General features: G+C 36.2%; 1 protein-coding gene across 1 annotated transcript in view; it reads left to right on the forward strand.

Moving 5' to 3' along the window:
• The window catches only part of Nedd4 (NEDD4 E3 ubiquitin protein ligase), a 124848-nt gene that overhangs the window by 18431 nt on the left and 84246 nt on the right, over positions 1 to 22171 (forward strand). Inside the window, exons 3-5 of the mRNA XM_047540063.1 lie at positions 5067 to 5145; positions 5237 to 5275; positions 21622 to 21675. Coding sequence (XP_047396019.1) covers positions 5067 to 5145; positions 5237 to 5275; positions 21622 to 21675 — 172 coding nt within the window. The remainder of the gene's footprint in view (positions 1 to 5066; positions 5146 to 5236; positions 5276 to 21621; positions 21676 to 22171) is intronic.

Genomic DNA, 22171 nt, shown 5'->3' on the forward strand with positions numbered 1-22171 from the left:
GCCCCCCGACCCCCATTCATGCTGAAGCCTAACCCCCATTGTGATGCTGTCGAGAATTGAGGCAGGCCTCTTGGGAAGTGATTAAGTCATGAAGGGTTTGCTTTCATGAGTGAAATAGTACCTTGTAAATAGGTTAAAGGGAGATAGCTTAGACCCTTTTGCCCTTCTACCTTTTGTCATATGGGGACTCCTTGTGTGTCCCTTCCAGAGGTTGCAACAACAAGGTGCCATCTTGGAAGCAGAGATTGGTCCTCAGCTGATTCCAGACCCACTGGCACCTTGATCATGGGTTCCCAGCCTCCACAACTGTGAAAAATAAATTTCTGTTCTTTATAAACTACTAGTTTCAGGTAGGGTTTTGAGTTCTGACCTGAAGAAATTAGCAAAAGGAGAATAAATTAATTTCAAAATAAGTAGAAGGAAGAAAACTAGGAAGATGAGCAGAAACCAGTGAAATAGAAAAGAAAATTATAGAAAAAAGTCATTAAGATCAAAAGTTAGTCATTTGAAAATATCAATATAATTTTTAAATCTCTAGCTAGACTGTTTAAAAGCTAAAGGAAGAAGGAACAGGTAATCCATAATGTGAATGAAAGCTGGAGCATTTCAGTGGACCCTATGGGAATGAAAAGGACAAAAAGGGAACATTTTGTACAACTTCATACCAGTAAAGAATGTTATGCAACTCAGACAAAATAGACGAAATTACTGAAAAACACAAATTGCCAAGATTAACCACAGAAGAATTAGAAATATTGGATAGCTCTTTACTAATTAAAGAAATTGAATTTGTGTTGAAAGCCTTCCACAAGGAGAAATTCAGGTCTACATGATTTCACTGAACATATATATCAAACATTTAGGGAAAAAATAATCCAAATCTACACAAATTCTTTCAGATAATGGAGGATATTTTGTTAGGCCATTTTTATCTTGATCGTAAAACCAGACAAAGACATCACAAGAAAACTTAAAGGCCAGTATTCCTCATGAATACAGATGCAGAAATTCTTTTTGTAAACTTTTTTTTAGTCGTTAGTGGACATTTATTTTATTCATTAATTTTTATGTGGTGCTGAGAATGTGTGCCTCACACATGCTAAGGCCTAAGCACTCTGCCACTGAGCCACAACTCCAGCCCTAGATGCAGAAATTCTTATTAAACTTTTAACAAATAAAATCAATCAATATATAACATTATGTCACCAGGTGGGATATTTTTCCTAAGAATGCAAGATTTGTTCAACACTTAAAAAAAAAAGTAAATATAATTTATCACATTAATATAGTAAAGGAAAAAACACATGATTATTTCAATTAGTGTGGAACATGTGTTTGACAAAAATTAATACCCATTCATAATTTAAAGAAATAGCAAATTAAGAACAACATAAAATTGGTTTAGTGTTTGAAAATTAATCAGTGTAGTTCATTGTATAAATAGAGAAGAAAAAGACAAGATCATTTTATTAAAGTGGAAAAAGCATCTTGAAAAAATTCAATACCCACTCATGATGAAATGCTCAGAAAACTACCAACAGATGAGAATGTCCTAAACCTGAGTAAGGATATCTATGAAAAAACCAATGTGTACCAATGTACTTACTGTTAACAATCTGAATGCTTACTACATAAACTCCAGAATAAGGAAGTTGTCTGCTCTCACTGTTCAAAACTGCCATGATGTCCTAGCTATAATAATGTGGCAAGGAACGAAGATAAAGGAATACACATTGAAAAGAAAGAAGTAAAATTATGTTCATGTATAGACAACACACTTGTGCCTGCAGACAACCCTGAGAAATGTACAAAAAAAAAAAAATCTAAGAACTAATAAGTTAACATGACTGTAATATACAAAGTCAAGGTACCAAAGTTAGATATAGTATACTAAGTGAACTAAACCTGTTGCAGAAAGACAAGTCCTGCCTGATTCCACTTATATTAGGTATCAAAAGTAGTGAACTTTATCAGATCCAAGAGTTGAGTAGTAATTGTCAGGGGCTGCAGGGAGGTAGAAATGAGCTTATTAATTAACTGACATAAAGCTCTGGTCAAGCAAGATGAATATGCTCTAGGGATCTACTGTGCCACCTTGTGCCTAGTCAACAGTAATGTGTTATACACTTAAAAATCTGAGACTAGAGCTCATGTTAAATGTTCTAGCCACAATAAAAACAAAGCATAGGGGAGGGGGCGGAGGGAAGGAAAGATAATAGAATGAGACAAACATTACTCTGTACATGTATGATTACACAAATCATGTGACTCTACTTCGTGTACAACCAGAGAAATGAAAGTTGCACCCTATTTGTGTGCAATGAATTAAAAAATAATAAAAAGAATTAAAAACTAAATAAAGCATATATCTGACAAAGACTTTAATCTACAATATAGAAATAACTTACAATTCAATAGTAATATAATAAAGGCAATTAAAATGGCAAAATTCTTTACAGTAGACTGTCCAGGTAGAAATGTATATCTGGGTGATGAGATTGGTGATTTATATTTACCAATATAATATATTTTTTGTATTTATATTTGATAGTATATGGTTAGAGGTAAAACCCATGGAGGAGATTGGAAAGGGAAAATAGAGAATAGGATGCTGGGGCAGTATTTCAGGGAATGAGTATGTAACTGGTAGGAACCTAAGAAAGAGACTGAGAGGAAGCCATGAGAATGATATGAGAGGACCTGGAAGGGAGTTATCAAGAAAGCTAAACGAGACTAGTATTTCAAAGAGAAACCTTAGAAGATGGAAAGACCGTTCATGCTCCTGGATAGGCAGAGTTAATATTGTCAAAATGACCATACTACCAAAAGAGCTATACAGACTTAATGCAATTCCTATTAAAATCCCAATGACATTTTTCATAGAACTAGAAAAAGCAATCTTGAAATTTATTTGGAAAAATAAGATACCAGAATAGACAAAGCAATCCTTAGCAAGAAAAATGAAACAGGAAGCATCACAATAGCAGACTTCAAACTACACTACAGAGCTTTAGTAATAAAAACAGCATGGTGTTGGCACCCAAACAGACATGTAGACCAGTGGTACAGAATAGAAGACACAGAGACAAACCCACATAAATACAGGTATCTCATACTAGACAAAGGTGCCAAAAATATTCAGAGGAGAAAAGATAGTTTATTCAACAAATGGTGCTGGGAAAAATGGAAAGCAACATGTAACAAAATGAAATTAAACCCTTATCTCTCACCCTGCATGAAATTCAACTCATTGTGGATCAAAGATTTAGGCACTAGAACAGAGACCCTGCAACTACTAGAAGAAAAAGTAGGTCCAAATCTTCACCATGTCAGCCTAAGACCTGACTTCCTTAACAAGACACTTAAAGCTCAAGAAGTTAAACCAAGAATCAATAAATGGGGTGTACTCAAACTAAAGACTTCTTTTCAGTAAAAGAAACAATCAGTAATGTGAACAGAGATCCTGCAGATTAGGAGAAAATCTTTACCATATGCACCTCAGATAAAGCATTAATCTCAGGGCTAGGGAGATAGCTCAATTGGTAGAGTGCTTGCCTCAGATAAAGCATTAATCTCTAGGATATATAAAGAACTCAAAAAACTTTACACCCCCCCAAAAATAATCCAGTCAACAAATAGGCTAAGGAACTGAATAGACATTTCAACAAACTTGAAAAAATATTCAATATCTCTAGCCATCAGAGAAATGCAAATCAAAACTACTCTTAGATTCCATCTGACTCCAATGAGAATGGCAATTATCAAAAAAGAATAAAAACAACAATAAATGTTAGCAGGGATGTGGGGGAAAAGGTACAGTCATACATTGCTGTTGGGAATGCAAATTGGTGCAACCATTATGGAAAGCAGTATGGAGATTCCTCAGAAAACGAGAAATGGAACCACCATTTGACCCAGTAATCTCACTCCTTGGTTTATACCCAAAGGACTTAAAATCAGCATACTACAGTGACACAGTCAGATCGATGTTTATAGCAGTTCAATTCACAATAACTAAACTATGGAATCAACAGATGAATGGATAAAGAAAATGTGATGTATATATGTATACACACACACACACACACACACACACACTGAAATATTACTCAGCTTTAAAGAAGAATGAAATTCTGGCATTTGCTGGTAAATGGATGGAGTTAGAGAATATCATGCTAAGTGAAATAAACCAAACCCAAAAAACCAAAGGCTGAAAGTTTTCTCTGATACGAGGATGCAAATTCACAATAAATGGGGGGATAGGGAAGAATAGAGTTACTTTATATTAGGTAGAGGGGAGTGAAGGGAGGGGAAGGGGTGACCAATGTGATTCTGCAACATGTATAATCAAAATTATGAGAGATCACACTCCATTTATGTATGATCTGTCAAAATGTATAAATGCATCCTACTATCATGTACAACTAATTAGAAAAATAAAATTTTAAAGATTAAGAGGTAAGATGGTATGAGTAATTGAGTTGTGGGAGTTGGTAGTGGAGAATGGTGAGTACTTAGAATACCCAAGGGAAATGGTACTGATAAAGGTCCTATGCTTTGCAAATCTGTGTATTACAAGATTTTCCTCCTCTATGCCTTCTTTTAGAAAGGATTATATAATGCATAATTATTTTTAACTTCATTTGATTTACCTTTATTTTGAGTTTATACCCATAAGATAACTTGAAATATCCTGAGGTCTTAAAAAGCCAGTCTTAGAATCATTAAATTAGCCAACTTAACATCAAAGAAAAAGGAATATAATAAAAATCAAACAAAATTTTAAAAATCCAAAAAGTTTATAAGTCATTAGACCTCTGATTTAAAGGTTTTCTCTCTAATTCTTTGTCTACATTACTAACATGGTCCTTAAGCTTCTTAATGAGATATAAAAATTTCTATCATTGTTTACCCTATATATGGAACCCTAACTTTTAAATATAGGAAATAATTGTAGAAATTGTTAATAAAGAAAACTGTGTATCTGATAGTTTGGGTAATCTGAGGTTGGGCTAAGCAACAAAATTAAAGGTTTTTTCTTTTTTTTTTATTTTTTATTTCAACAGTGATCCTTATGTGAGAGTGACGTTATATGATCCAATGAATGGAGTTCTTGCAAGTGTGCAAACGAAAACCATTAAAAAGGTTAGCTTTAGTGGCATTTAAAAACATTTTAAATGAACTTTGTTTCATTTTTATATGACAAAATAGTTATACTATGTTTATTGTCTTTTAGTCTTTGAATCCAAAGTGGAATGAAGAAATACTATTCAGAGTAAGTATGTATTTTATTATTTTTTTCTCTTTCCACATTTTTATTGGTGCATTATAGTTGTACACATTGATGAGATTTGTTGTTACATATTCATACATGAACACAATATAACAATATAATTTGGCCAATATCAATCCCCAGCACTTCCCCCTGCCTCCCTTCCTCCACCTCTAGGACCCTTTCCTCTACTGATCTCCCTTTGATTTTCATTAGACACCCGCCCCCACCTTTCTTTTCCTTTTTCCTCTCTAGCTTCCACATATAAGAGAAAACATATGACCTTCTGAGTTTGACTTATTTCCGCTAACACAAGGGTCTCAAGTTCCATTCATTTTCCTGCAAATGACATAATTTCATTTTTATTTTATATTCTGTTATATTAAAAGAGAAAAAAAGGGTTCTTTTCCCCTCTGTAGATTAGAATTATAAGTTCTTGTTTATAATATCCTAAGATATATCTTAGAATTTACCTAAGTTTAAATTTTTTTTTCAGTACTAGTGATTGAACCCAGGATCTAGAACAAGTGCTCCACCACTGAACTATATCCCCAGCCCTAAGAAATTCTTAAAAAGTGAAAATTAGTTTTCTTGGAACCATTTATCTCATGGAAAACAAAAATATAAGGAAACGGGTTGGGGGAGGAGTCGGGAAGACCATTGTAAAACTGAAGTTCTTATTCTAATAAACCAAACAGATTTAGAGACATTATAGTCATGTTTTAATTTATCAGATTTTAATATTTTCTCTCAAGATGGTTTAACATTTGGATCTCCCCAGTCATTTTTTTAAATCGACTGGTCTAGGCAATTCGTTTCTTCTTCTTTACCCTTCCTGGACATTGCTGCCTTCTCACTTCCCCTGCCTCCCTAAACCATCAGGGCAAACATTCCAATCAACAGTTTTTTCAGGTTCATTGGGAAGGCCCTGAAACTGGCAGTGTCTCACTGCATCCAGTTCTTAGTCCTTACTGTTGCTAGAACCAGTGCCATCCCAGCAGCGGTAGAGATGAATAGCAGTCATCTCTTCTCTCTGCTGAATTGTTCCACTCCATCATCTTCAAAATGCTCTTCCATGACCCCATTTTCCACCTTAGCTGTTGGCTCATTTCTCTCTTCACCTGAATGACCAGCATTCTTGGAAGACTGCCCTTTTCATTCCTACTTCCCTAGTACACTTGTTAAACCCACTCTGATCTAACTCACACCCCCAGGTCGCCAGTGATTCCCATGTGGCCAGGTTCATCTAAATCCCATTTTGCTTAGGCTTTGGTGCATTTGGCAAAATTGACCATTTCTGAAACTCCAGCCTCTCTGAAGTTTTTCACAGTACCACACTTGATTGCAGTCAGGAAAACAGAAGCCACTCCTCTGTAATTGGCATTTGAAGGGTTTTTGTTTTTGTTTTTTGTTCAGTTTTAATAAAGTGAATGTGAAGGGAAGAAAATTGCTAAAGCAGAGTCAGAGATACTGTTGCTACCGATCCAGCCAACAACACTGAGGTTGCTTTTATTTTTGTTTGTTTGATCTTTTGTTTAGACAAAGATCTCCTGTACTTAGTACAACATAAAAATAGCATTTTAAATCAGTCTGGAAATTTTTGATTCTTGAGTAAATGATATTGAGTTAATTGGATAGCCATATGAAGAAAAATGAAACTAAATTTCTGTTTTACTCGTTCACCAGAATAAATTCCAGATTTGATAATGTCTGGTTTTGGTCACCTTTTTGGCACATATGTTGCATGGGAGACAATCCTCCCAAGTAGTTGAGTTATTCATTTGTTTGTACTTTATTATTATTTTACTTATTTACTTATTTTATTATTATTTTACTCAAATATATGTATTTTTAATGTACCAAAGTTCTCTTTGCATGTCTTATTCTTTTCTCTTTGTCCATGTCAAATACTGTTTAGTCAATGATAGATGAATATTTGTCTTGTTCCCAATTTTAATGGGAATGCATTTAGTATGTCTTCATTAAACATGGGCAGCTTTTTATTATTATCATATTAAAGAGGTATTCAACTATTGCTATTAAAATAAATAAATGAATAAATAATAACTCATTTACTTTTCCAATAAAAAAAATAAAGCATGGACACTTCCAGTTTTAGCCATGATGCTATTATAAGGTATTGGGCTTAACTTGATGCTCTAAATGTAAAGCTATAAGGGTGGGGGAAATGAAGAGATGTTAGCCAAAGGGTAGACACTTCCACTTATAAGATGAAAAAGTTCTGAAGAATCTAATGTACTGATGGGCATGCTAGTTATAATTCTGTGTTGTTTTCTTGAAATTTACTGAGTAGATTTTAAGTATTTTCATTATACACACATATGCATGCACATACATACTAAATGGTTAACTGTGATAATAGATGTATTTGTGTTATTAATTTTACAAAATTTATGTGTATCAAATAATGTGTACACCTGAGTATATATGATTTATATTTGTCAATTTCATAAAAACTTGAAAAAAATGAAAAAAACGGATAAAATGAAATAGGTTAAAGTTAAAAAGATGCCAAAAATACATTCCATGCAAAAGTTAAACACAAGAAACTGAAGCAGTTATATTGATACCGGGCAGAGCAGACTTTAGAACAAGAAAAATTACCAAGAATAAAGAGGGACATTATATAATGATAATCACTCCATTAAAAAAATAATCTGGGGCTGGGGAGATAGCTCAGTCGGTAGAGTGCTTGCCTTGCAAGTACAAGGCCCTGGGTTCGATCCCCAGCACCACAAAAAAAAAAAAAAAAAAAAACAACTGTATACGTAGCTAACAACAGAATACCCAAAGCAATAAGTAATAGAACTAAAAAAAGAAATAGACAAATACATTCTTTTTTTTTTTTTTTTTTTTTGGTGCTGGGGATTTGAACCCAGGGCTTTGTGTTTGCAAGGCAAGCACTCTACCAACTGAGCTATATCCCCAGCCCCTGACAAATACATTCTTATACTTGGAGAATTCAAAACTCTTCTTTCTCTCTTAGTAACTGGTAGAATAAGTAAACTGAAAGAATTCAGCAAAGAAATACAAATCCTTGGGCTGGGGAGGTAGCTCAGTGCTTGCCTTGCAAGCACAAGGACCTGGGTTCGATCCCCAGCACCAAAAAAAAAAAAAAGAAAGAAAAAAGAAATACAAATCCTGAAAACACCCATCAGTTTTATCTAATTGATATCAATAGATTCTTGATGCAATAACAGCTAATACATAGTCTTTTCAAATGTACATGGAATGTTAGCTGAATAATCTGGGTCAAAAACCAAACCTGAAAAATGCTTAAAGACAGAAATAATGCAAATTATGGTTTCTGACTCTAATGGAATTAAAGTAGGAATCATTAACAGAAAACTGTCTTGAAAATTCCTAAGTATTTGGAAGTTAACAACCTTCTAAAGAATATATGGGTCATATAAGAATTCTTAAGGGGAATAAAAAAAAATTTTAACAGAATGAAAGAAAAATACAAAACCAAAATGTGTAGGTTGCAGCTAATGTGGTGCTTAGAGGGAAATATTTAGCATTAAATGCTTAATTTAGAAAAGAAGAAAGTTCCTTAATTAATCTAAGCTTCTACCTTAAGAAACTAGAAAGTAGCATCATTGCAAACCTTACAGACATCAAATGGATAATAAGGGATACTATGAACAACTGTGTGCCTGTGAGTGTCATACTTTAATGAAATGGACTAATTAAAGACACCTACTTGCAAAACTTACTTAGAAAAAGTAGATTATCTGAATAGTCTTGTGTCTGTTAAAGAAATTGATTTTAAAGCTAGAAATCTTCCCAACAAATAATAATTTAGGCCCAGATAGTTCTGTTGATTCCTGTCACACATTTAAGGAATAAATAATCTCAGTTTCACATAGTGCCTTACCAAAAACAGAATAGGAAGGAACATGTCTCAGTTCATTCATGAAGCGAGCATTACCCTGATACCAAAACCAGACAGAGACTTTATAAGGAAATAAAACCCCAGGTCATTAACCTTCATGACTCTAAACTAGTTTTTAAGTTCACTGAATTAGGTAGGTTCCTTCCATTCTGAAAGGGTCAGTAATTTTCCTACACTTGGACAGATGCCTCTTCTGGGTGTGTGTTTGCTTTTCCTATCAACAGAACTTAAGACAGCCTAACTGGGAACTTTAGAATGCATGATCCATAGGGTTGGAAATCCACTCAATAATTCATCCTTCCAGGGAACCCAGTGGATAGTGTATAGGAGAGCCTCTGACCATGGGGTCTCTGTTAGTCATATCCCTACTACACTACAGAAGTAAGCAGCCTCATAGAGCAGTGGAATGGCTCACTAAAGACAGCTGGAGTACCAGTTTGGAGCGCAAATATAGGATACCATTCTTTGGGATAGAGTTTATTCTTTAAGTCAGACATCTAATTATGAGGCTTTTTCCCCAAGTATATATGGGTCTAGGAACAAAGGAGTAGAAGTGTCCCAATCTACTATTATTATCAATGACCTTGGGAGGATTTTGTGCTTCTTATTCCTCTAGCTTTAGACTCTACAGGTAGAGTTAGAGGTTCAAGGTCCCCACAAAAGAACATCTGGGAACAGAGCCGGGTCCTATTGAACTACAGTCTATGGTATTGCTAGACCACTCTGGACTCATTGTATCCAGGAATAGACAGGCAATTGGGATTTTACTTGGTTGGGCTTGTCAGGTTTCTGCAGAGACCAGACTGGAAATTAAATGGACATACTATAGAACTACACTTGTATTGTTTTGGTATATAGTGGTGGCACTAATCTCTGACATCCCACTGGGTTGTAATATTTTTACTTGTTTTGGCTGTTTCTTAAACAGCCTGATTGAGATATAATACATATGTAGTACATAATTCACCCACTTAGAATGTACAATTCAGTAGTTTTTAACATAGTCACTGGATTGTGCAAATATCACCAAAATCAATTTTAAAGAACATTTTTATCAGCCCATAAAGAAACCCCATACCCACTGGCTGTCACTTCCCATCCCTCCCTCACCCCCAATACCTGCTCCCCTCCCCCAGGCAACTGCCTGTCTACTTTTTGTCTGTATAGATTTGTCTGTTCTGGCCATTTCATATAAATGGTATCATACGATATGATACCATTAATCATAGTGGTCCTTTTAAGGTTCAACTATGTTGATACATGTAGCATGTATCAAAACTACATTTCTTTTTCTTGCCAAGTAACATTATATCGTATGGGTTAAATGTATATATGTGCATCAGTTGATGGTCATCTGGGTTGCTTCCAGTTTTTTACTTTTATAAGTGATGATGCTATGAACATGGGTATACAAGTTTTCATGTGGACATGTTTTTATTTTCTTGAGTATATACTTTGGAGTAGAATTTCTGGATCAGATGGTAACTCCTGTTTCTCATTACTTGAGGAACTGCCAAACTTTACCAGAGAGACGAGACTGTACCATTGTATTTTCCCACCAGCAATGTGTGAAGGTTCTGATTTCTCCACACCCTTACCAATGCTTGTTATTATCTGTCTTTTTGACTACAGCTCTTCTGATGTGTGTGAAGTAGTATCTGATTGTGGTTTTGATTTGCCTTTCCCTGATGGCTAATTATGTTCAGCATCTTTTCTTGTGCTTATTGACTAGTTGTGTGTCTTCTTTGGGAAAAATGTCTTCTTTTTGACTAATTCACTTCTTCAGTCAATGGGTTTTGGATATCAGAACCTCAAAGGCTTTGAACTGAACAAAGGTTCATTTTTAGTTTTTAAATTAGGGAAACTGTCCTTAGCCTTCTCCTTCTCCATTCTTGTGAGTGTAGGTGTCCAGCAGCATCTTAATTGCTTACCTGCCTATTTCCCCCCAGGAATGCCATGCTCTATTCCCTGCCCACCAAGTCCATTTCACGGCCCCTCCAACCTGGCTGGTCATTATGATCATTGTAGACCCTGCTCCTACAATGGAGTGCCTCCATGGCCTCTGTCAGTGGCTCTGTGATCACCTCTCCTGCCATCAGACCTGGCAAGAAGGAGAGAGCCACCACTGGACTTCTTGGTGATGTTGTTGACCCTCTCACCAGTGCATTTCAGATGATTGTGATAAATCGGTGTGTCCTCAGGGGCCTTCCAGTGCAATATAAGCATCTTGTAGGTGTTTTGGTTTCAAGTGCTAAGGCGACTCCAGCATGCCTACTTCCCTCAGCTTTTTTGTTCCTTCCCCTGCCTATGGCCAAGGCAGATCAGGCATTTTCACTTGGTTCAGCATAAACTTTCACTTTTCTCAGGCTTCTAGGGGCCACTTTAGCAGCAAGGCTGCCTCATCTCACAGGGTTCTTGACAGGGTATTAAATTCCTTTTCCTGACCAAGTACCCCAAGTCAGCAAATTCTTGCTTATCCAGTCTTGATATTTCTGCCTCTTTGATCAAGCATCTTAGTGCCAAGGGGATTCCTCTGGCTCTTGCTGGTACTCGCTAGCTAATTCCTAAAGCTTCTTCAAGATGTAATTTATTTCACCCTTTTATCTGGCCCAGCTGGGTTATGCTAGGATTTAACATTGGTTATTATCTGGGCAGCCAGGGGAGGAGTGAGGACAACTTCTCAGGAGGAAAATTCTTTTCTTTGGGGGAAGTCTTCCTGCCTGAATGACAGCTCGCTCTTATTACAAAGGGATGGGCTATTCTGCAAGCTTTGAGGACATAGGGACCTGCAGAGCTGAATCATGAGGAACATCCACCCATATCCTCCTATCCCAAGTGTCAGGACCCTGGCCTTAACATAACACTCTTGCCATGGCTAAGCATTTCAGTATTCTGGAGCTCCGTAACTCTAATTGTTCACTCTGAGTCTATGCCTTGTTTGTGTACTTGTTACCCCTCCATGAGATATAGACCTTTTTATAAGTTAACAGAGAGGCCTTTTGAATTTCCTTTTTCTTTTCTTCCTTCCTTCCTTCCTTCCTTCCTTCCTTCCTTCCTTCCTTCCTTCCTTTCTTCCTTCCTTCCTTCCTTTCTCCCCCCCACCCCTGGATTGAACTCAGGAGCATTTAACCAGCACCCCCAGCCCTTTTTTGTATTTTATTTAGAGACAGTTTCTTCCTGAGTTGTTTAGTGCCTCACTAAGTTGCTGGAGCTGGGTTGACTTTGAACTCTAGATCATCCTGCCTCAGCCTCCTGCCTCAGATTTCCAAGGTGCTGGGATTACAGGTGTGGACTACTATACCTGGTGCCTTCTGAATCTTAAATTTAACTTTTAGCTACTTGTTGCTTTTATTTTCTCATATCTTTCGGTAATATGAATATGACATAGTGATAACAAGCCAACTCCACTGTGCCTGTAGGCATTGTTTTGTGCATCTCTCAAATGCCTAAAACATCAGTTTAGCAAAAGAGTTCCTCTCCAGCAGGATATTTCTCTAGGACATCACTAGAGAAATCTCTAGGTGATGGGCTACCTTGTGCTAGGGACTGTACATGTCCCATGTTCTATTAGAGTTAGAATGTTTCTTATCAGCCAAAGGGTGTGGGCTAGTCCCCAAACTCCCTACACAGCCCACCTGTGTTGGTTTGGTATCTTTAAGAAATAGATACCAAGAAGGGTCTAGATATGTAAGAGGTTTACTGGAGAAGCACCTGCGGAAGTTAAAACGGGAGGAGGCCCAGGAGGAGAGAGACTTCTCATCATGATATCTAGAACCTGTTGTGATGGGTGTGTGCATGTGTGTGTGTGTGTGTGAGAGAGAGAGAGAGAGAGAGAGAGAGAGAGAGAGAGAGAAGAAAAGGTTGTGTGCAAAGAGCTTCAAACTGCACAGCTTTGAGGAAGTGTCCAGCAGTCTGATGGGGAACTTTCAAACAGGGTTTTCTGTTGGAGAAAGCCAGTTAGGGGCTTTAAAACCCCTGCTAGGCTCAGTCTTTGACGGGGAGCACGCAAGGGGAATACAGAGGTAGATTCAAAGGTGCACACTCAACTGGGGCTGCCTGTCAGTTGGCTAAGTGCAGTGGTATATGTCTAATCCCAGCTACTTGGGGGACTGAGGCAGGAGGATTGCTAGTTCAAGGCTAGTCTGGTAATTTAGCAAGACTTACCTCAAAATAAGAAAAATATGAAAGGATTTGGGATAAAGCTCTGTGGTAGAGCACTTGCCTAGCACATGAGGTTTGGATTCAACCCCTAGTACCACCAAAAAATAAATAAATAAATAAGTAAAAGTGAAAGGAAGGAAATAAGAGTAGAAATCAGTGAACTAGAAAATGGACAAATGTAGAGGAAATCAGTACAACTAAAACTGACATATCATAGCTACCTGAAATAATAGAGGGAGAACACAAAATGACTAATATCAGGAATGAGAGTAGGGACCATCATACACATATTTAAAAAGTGATAAGGTAGTATTATGAAGAACTTTATGCTAATAATTATAACACCTTAGCTAAAATAGTTTTTGTTTGTTTGTTTTGGTTTTGGGTTTTTTTTTTTTTGGGGGGGTGCTGGGTTCAAACCCAGGACTTTGTGCATGCTTAGCAAACACTTGTCCTTGAGCTATATACTCAGCCTGGACAAATTCTTTAAAAGTCAAAGTATGCCAAAAAATAATATGAGAGAAATAATATGAATATATATTAGAGGAATTCAAATTCAAATTTTATAAATGTAAGAGATTAAAAGTTTTTTAAATTATAATTTAAAATCTTCTCATTAGTTCCCATGTTCTTATTTGCTTTATTGCTTGAAATTTAGTACCACTTTTTTTTTTTTTTTTTTTGCGGTGCTGGGGATCGAACCCAGGGCGTTGTGCTTGCAAGGCAAGCACTCTACCGACTGAGCTATCTCCCCAGCCCTAGTACCACTTTTGAATTAAAGATGTTATCACAAAATCAAGAAGGCTCTTTCAAAAAACATCTTTTTTTCCCATATGGGCCAGTGAAACATATTTTTAGCTATTCTGAACAAATAAAAATTAGAATGGCAGACTATTTAACCATTTACTAACTTTGGGTAATAATATACAGTTAGAAACAAAATACTAGCATATTGCACTTGGCTTTTAAGAATGACTTTGCCACCCGTATATTAAATGGACCTGGTGCCCACTGTATTGTAAATGCTATCTCTTGCAAATACTTAAATATGCTTGATTAACATTGTAAGGTATTAAAAATACAAAGAAATTACTAAGCAAGTATTTACAACATACTGTGAATTCGCCAGTAGTCATTCAGGCTGTTGTCTTTTGCTCTTTGGTGCAACTCTTCTGCGTTGTTACTGTATTGCCTTTCATCTCATGTGGTTTTTACACTCATGACTTCAGAGTTAAGCACTTGTACACCAAATAGTGTTACACTGTACATTCAGTGTAACAACACAGTTTTGATGCTGAACAATAATTGCTTTTCTTTAATAAAGGATATTTATTTGAATTTAATTTTTTTTTACTTACCTTATGAAGGTTTAATGGATAGACTCAAAACTGCACACATTTAATATATACAATTTAATGTTTTTAAGCATATGCATAGACCTGAGACAGCATCACCACAATCAGGGGAATATATTCCTCACTGCCAAAAGTGTCCTCCTGCCCTCTACTTCTTGGGTAAAGGTAAAAACTCTTCACTTGTGATTTAACCTCTTAAAATTTTCAGTGTATAATATAGTGCTGTTAACTTAGGCACTGTGTTACATAGCAGGTTACTTATTCATCTTGTATAACTGAAACTTTGTACCTATTGAACAGTTCCCCACTTGCCTCTCCCCTGACCCCCTGGTAACCACCATTCTATTCTCTGCTTCAGTTATTGTTTTAGATACCTCCTATAAGTGGGATCATGCAGTATTTGGTCTTCTGGGACTGACTTATTTCATTCAGCATAATGTCCTCAGAGTTCATTCATATTATTGCAAATGGTAAGATTTCCTTCTTTTTAAAGGCTAATATTCCATTGTGTATGTGTCACATTCTTTTCATCCTTTGATGGACATGTAGGCTGTTTCCATATTGGCTACTGTGAATAATGCTGTAGTCAATATGGGAGTGCAGACATCTCTGTGATATAGTGATTTTATTTTCTTTAGATATATACCCAGAAGTGGGATTGCCATATTATCTGGCACTTCTGTTTTTAATTTTTGAAGGAACCTCCATAGCGTTTTCCATATAGGCTTCATTTTACATTTCCACCAACAGTGTTCAAGGGCTTTGGTTTCTCCAAATCCATGACAATACTTGTTATCTGCTTCGTTATAGTAGCCATCCTAACAGGTGTGAGGTGATACCTCATTGTAGTTTTGATTTGCATTCCCTGATGATTAGTGATTTTTGAGCCCCTTTTTACATACCTGGTTATCACATGCCATTTGTATGTCCCTTTTGAAGATAAGTCTGTTCAAGTCCTCAGCCCATTTTTAAAAGCAGTTTATTAGGGGTTTTATTTCTTACTGTTGAGTTGTTGGGGTTCCTTCTGTATGTAGATTAACCCCTTATCAGCTATATAGATTGCAACTATTTCCTCCCGTCCTGTAGGTTGCCTTTCCACTCTCTTGCTTGTTCCCTTTGCTATGCAGAAGTGAGTTAATTTAATGTAGTCCTATTTGTCTATTTTTGTTTTTGTTGCCTCTGCTTTTGGTGTCATTTAAAAAAAGCAAAAATCATTGTCAAGACCAATGTCAAGAAGCTTTTCACCCATTTTCCTCTAATGTCATCGTTTCAGTCTTACATTTATGTCTTTAATCCATTACGAGTTGACTTTTTTGTTTAAGAAAAGGTTCTGGGTTCATTCTTTTGCATATGGGTATCTGTTTTCCCTGACACCATTTGTTAAAGTTGTTGTCCTTTCTGCATTATGTACGCTGGCACCTTTGTTGAAGACTGGGTGACTCCCTTTTATGGGTTTACTTTGGGGCTGTCTTTTATGCCATGGTCAATGTCTGTTTATGCCAGTACCATACCATTTTAATTACTGTAACATCATAATGTGTTCAGTTAATGTGAGACCTCTAGCTTTGTTCTTCTTTCTCAAGATTCAGGGTCTTTTGTAGTCCTGTGTGGTTCTGTATGAATTTTAAGGCTGTTTTTTCTATATCTGTAAAAGAATGCCATTGAGATTTTGATGACAGTATTGAGTCTGTAGATTGCTTTGGGAGGTCTGGACGTTTTATCAGTACTAAGTTCTTCCAATCCATGAACACAGGATTTATTTGCATCTTGAAAGAAGGCCACATATAATTGATAAGCTAGGCTTAGAATTCTACTGACTTTTACTCATTGTTTATCATCACTTCATTATTACCCAGTGTTCTAGCTAGCATTACTTTATTCTAGGATTATAGGATGCATATTTGTTTAATCAGAAATTTGCAAATTTATTACAAGGATAAGGAGATGAATTTTTGGAAATCAATGCTAATTCATCACAGTTAGAAAAGGAACTGAAAACACATGATGATTAAGTATCTTCTGTACAAAGGACATTATTATATAAGATCCCCTGTTTTCCTCTTTGTCATTTATATCATTATTTATACGTTGTCCCAGATGCTTTCAACTGAATGTATTCACCATAAAAATGTCTTTCGTGATGATATATTATGCAAAAACTTTCTTGGGCATTCAGCCAAATGGAAATTGTGGTCAGAAGTTGAAGGGAGCTTTTATGTCTTTGAAAATATATGAAATTCAAAGACAGTTTTTGTGAGACACTGTTATTGGCATGTTAACAAACAGGAGAAACTCCATGTTGAAGTCAGTGCTCAATAGCAAGTTATAGTAAAATCCACAAAATAGTTGCTCAAATGAGACCAGGCAGGCAAGTTACAGGTAGGAAAGAAGTCCTGCACTTTAGGTGCAGTGTACACTTCATGCACTCCATACCTACATGTGGGCACGTGCTTGTCAGTAGAAGCCCCTCTCCATGCCCCAGATTCCCATGCCCTGCTTATGTCTTTAGCACTCACACTCACCACATTGGACTTACATGTGTATGTATGTGTGTGCATATTTATGTTATGTTGTAGAAGTAGTGTGATGAATATATTTTGTATATATTAGATATTTTCATAAAGAGAGATGAAAATCATTCTCAATATCATCTCTAGACCACTGCTTTATGTTCTTCTGGTATTTTTTCCTTATGTATTTGTGTATCTTTTAGACACACACACACACCCACACAAAGTCTCTGTGTGTGTGCATGCATGTGTATATGTATAGTTTGATTATTTGTGTGCCTATGCAGATATATGTGTGTGTGCATGTATATACATACACATGCCCACATACATCTTCACACATACACATAATATATACACATTACACACACACATAATCAACTGTCTTCACAGACACACAAAAATTCAGTATAATGTTTTCTTTACTTGTTTCTCAGGCCCTTTACTAATACCCCTTAGTGAGATAGCACAGTCCTTACCCTTAATGAAGCTTACTGTCTAGGGCAGACCACTATGAACAAGAAACTCAAAATAATTACCAGTGTGCTGGGTGTTTTGAAAGGGAGCAGGGGGTACTGGGGCTGAATATTGGGGCAGGCCGTTTAGTGGAGGGAGTTTAGGGAAGGCCCCTCGGAGGAAGTGTATTATTTAGGAACTTTCAGCTTCAAGTAATAGCTTAAGGTAACAACTACAACTGGCTTACACAATAAGCACGTTTAATTACCTCTTACCACATAAAGCAGAAAGGGAGGTTGATTTCTCCATCAACTAGAAACCCAGCTTCTTTGGCAATTGCTCCATGTTCACAAGATACTTATAGCAGTTCCAAATGTCATATCTTCACAACAATGATGTCCAGAGGAAAAAAGGGAATCTCCACCCCACCTCCACAAAATTCTCAAAAAGTACAGAACTCTTTTCATAAAAAGTCCCCCCGTAGAAGACTTTTTTTCTTATCTCTTGGGTCAGATTTGTATCCTGTGCACATTTCTAATTGGAATGTTAGGAGAATGGAAATACTGTAAGAAGATTTGGCCCATGGGAGTGAGTTTATGCTTGGGAGAGGAATGGCCATCCATCTGACACACACTGTCATTCTCTTAGGAAGAAGGGGTGGACACCCCATCAGTAGGGCACTAAGTTGATTTTGGTACAGGGTAAGTGTTCCTTATCTAAAATCTTATCATGTCTGTATTTTCTGACTATGGCCTGTTGCATGAGGTCAGGTGTGGAATTTTCCACTTGCGGCGTCAAAACTCAAATTTTTTTTATATTAAAATGTACTTATGACATGTTCACACAAAGCTTATTCAGAAATCTTCAAGTAGCATTTTTCACAAAATGTTCTAAAATGGTGGTGGTTGTACATTCTATGAATACACTAAAACCCATTGGAATGTATACTTTAATGGGGTCAAATAAATGGTATGTAATTATCTCTAGATAAAGCCATTAAGACATTACCTACTCATTTTTTACTATAACTTTTGGCAGAATTTCCAGGAATATTGCTTCAGATTCTTTACAAACACAGGAGAATAATGTACTCATCAATACTTTATTCTAATTGGGTATTCCCCACAACTCTTTTATGCATTTATTGTCTTAAATAGTTATCCTTTTTTCAAATGACCTATCATTGGTATTTTAATTTTTGTTCTTTCTGCTTTCACCTTTCCTTTAAACATGACCCTGTTAACTTTATTTTTGTTAACTGTATTTCTATAATGTTTTTCCTATTTTTAATAAATTTTTAAACTTTAATAAAAAATTTACACAATAGTTTAAAAACAGGTGGTACAAAAGGGCATCTAAAGAAAAGCAACAAATTCTGGTGGTCATTCTTTCTCCTACTCCTGCTCCCAGAGAGAACCACTTTTTAACTTTCAGTCTGACCTCCTTTGAGCATGCTCATTCTGTCCCCAGGCCTTCTTTCTTCATGTGACCTCCTTGCTGTGAATTTTCTCTATGTTTCTTTGTTTAAATTCTTCCCATCTTTCAAGTTCCAGCTCAGTTTCATCTCCTCTTCAGAAGTTTTACCTCTTTGAAAAGATTATTGTTTTATATTATTTTTCGAGCCCTTGCTTGGGTCCTTGGTCCTCAGGTGCTCCATGGCTGGAGGAGTGCCAGTTATTCTAACCAAATTCTTAGAAGGCCAAGGGACATCTCTCCCTGCTAAGTCAGCCCTCTCCTAGAGTACTCTCAGCAGTCCCATCCAGTTATTGGCACCAGGCTGGCTTCATTGATCTTTATAATCTTTTTTTTTTTTTTTTAATCTTTTTAAAAAAATAATTAATAGGGGCTGGGGTTATGGCCCAGTGGTAGAGCACTTGCCTAGCATGAGTGAGGCACTGGGTTCAATTCTCAGCACCACATATAAATAAATGAATAAAAGGTCTATCGACATCTAAAAAATTTTTTTAAAAAATAATAATTATATTTATTTGTTTATTTATATGTGGTACTAAGGATGGAACCCAGTGCCTCACACATGCTAGGCAAGCGCTCCACCACTGAGCTACAGCCCCAGACCCAGGGATGTGTTTTGTTTGTTTGTTTATTGATTTGTTTTGTTTTGTTTTCTTGTGGTGCTGGGGATTGAATTGAGAGCTTTGTGCATGCAAGGCAAGCACTCTACCAACTGAGCTGTATCCCCAGTCTCCAGGGATGTGTTTTTAAATAGATATATTCAGATCTTCATCTTGAACAATTCCAGAAGACACCATTATCCACAGAGAAAGTAATATGTAGAGTGAATTATTTTGTATTTGGTCTGGGTGGTGATGACATAGTATACACACATAAAAAGTTATCAAGTTGTGTAGTTAGTTAAGATTAGTGTACTTTTATTCTTTATTGAATGTATGTTACACTGATTACAAAAGCTGCTGGCATATGCCTATAATCCCAGCTACTTTGGAGGCTGAGGCAGGAGGAGGATCACAAGTTTGAAGCCTGTCTCTAGACAAAAAAAAAAAAAAAAAATTTAAAGGGCTGAAAATGTAACCAGGTGTCTGGCAGAGTACTTTTTTTTTTTTTTTTTTTTTTTTTTTTTTGCGGTACTAGGGATTGAACTCAGGGCCTTGTGCTTGCAAGGCAAGCACTCTACCAGCTGAGCTATCTCCCCAGCCCTCTGGCAGACTACTTACCTAGCATGTGCAAGGTCGGGGTTTGACCCCTAGTATTAAAAAAAAAAAAAAAAAAAAAAAAAAAAAAAAGGAAGAAGAAGGAGGAAAGAAAGAAATAATAATTGTACCCTCAGGAGGTGTGCTGTGTGGTGAGCTTGGGCAAAATTAGGACTACATTCTAAGAACAAAGGAAGGGTAGACATTGAATTAGGTATGTAGATATCCTTGTCCCACATATAAGATATATTTTTCCTGAGGGCTGTCAGTGTTTTTAACATGTATAACACAGTGTTAAAAATATTGCAGTATTCAGTGTTATACACTTATTGTGGGAAGAAAGCCAACCTGAAACATATTTTTATACAGCATTGTAACCTCCAGTGTTTGAAAACATTTTAAAGATGTTCTGTGTGTTTGATACTAAGTAGGCTTTTTAAAATTTGTCCTTTTTAGTTATATATGACAGTAGAATGTATTTTGACATATTATACATACATGGAAATAGCTTCCCATTCTTGTGGTTGTAAACCATGTGGAGTTACACTGGTTGTATATTTGTATATGAACACAGGAAAGTTATGTCCGATTCATTCTACTGTCTTTCCAACTCCCATCTCTTCTCTCTTCCCTCTATTACCCCCTTCCCTCCATTACCCCCGTCCCAATCCAGTGAACCTCCACTCCTCCCTCTCCCGACTAAGTAGATTTTTAACTTGATATTGAAACATTTCAGCAAAAGTGAAAGGCATTGACTTTGAAAAATACAGCATGTAATTTTTTCTGCATGTGCTACAAAATCTAAATAGTGAGAACCCAGTGTGTACTTTAGACTTTTTATGTGCTATCGTAGAAACAACAAATGATTTTATTAAGCCAGTACTAAACAGTGGTTTCCATAAAATCCACTTCCACTTTGGGTTGTTCTGCATTGGTAAATAGAAGGTGAGTAGATAAAACTGATCATCAGATGTCAAAATCTAGTGTACACTTTAAAGTTTTTGCAAACATTTAAATAATCTTTTGAAGTTTTCTTGTCTTTCCTTTCAATTTATTTTAGAAAAATCTGAAAACTTAAACAAAACGTACTTTGTTGTTACAGTGAAATTATAAGAAAATGAGTGACCAGTGACAGGCCTGCTTTTGTACCAAGTATTTTATATAATTTAAAATACATCATAACAACAGGGATTAGTAAATGGCAACATTTTAAGACATTTATTTCTTAGTATCATTGGGTTGATGCTCTTTTGTTTTTAAAGACTGTGCTTTTCTTACGCAGGTGCATCCTCAGCAGCACCGTCTTCTTTTTGAGGTGTTTGATGAAAATCGACTGGTAAGTCATGTTGTACTTGTGTAAAATGTGCAGCAAGGTGTGCTGCAGTAGAGATTTTATTTTTATAAAATGATAGTTTTGATTCCTGGTTTCCTAACGAACATCTTGAAGTCCTCTCCTTTTCCTCATTTTCTGTCTACAGGATCCTTTTTCAAACCCTCTTTTTAACATTTATTTATATTTCAAACCTATTAGATTTGAACATATAAGTGTAAAAACAGTGTTGTGTTCAAAGTTTATCAGTTATTAAATACAAACACTGAAAAAAGAATTAAACAGTTTTAGTCATTTTTTAACTAACAAAGAAACTGGATTTTTAAAAAGAATCTGTTTTTGGATTAGATTGCATGTTTCTTTTCCTTCAAGAAATGATCATTGCTGGGTGCAGTGTAATCCCAGTGACTTAGGAGGCTGAGGCAAGAGGATTGCCAGTCTCAGTGACAGGGAGGTGCTGAGCAACTCAGTGAGACCCTCTCTAAATAAAATACAAAAATGG

Source organism: Sciurus carolinensis, chromosome 2, assembly GCF_902686445.1.
Source record: "Sciurus carolinensis chromosome 2, mSciCar1.2, whole genome shotgun sequence".
Taxonomy (NCBI): Eukaryota; Metazoa; Chordata; class Mammalia; order Rodentia; family Sciuridae; genus Sciurus; species Sciurus carolinensis.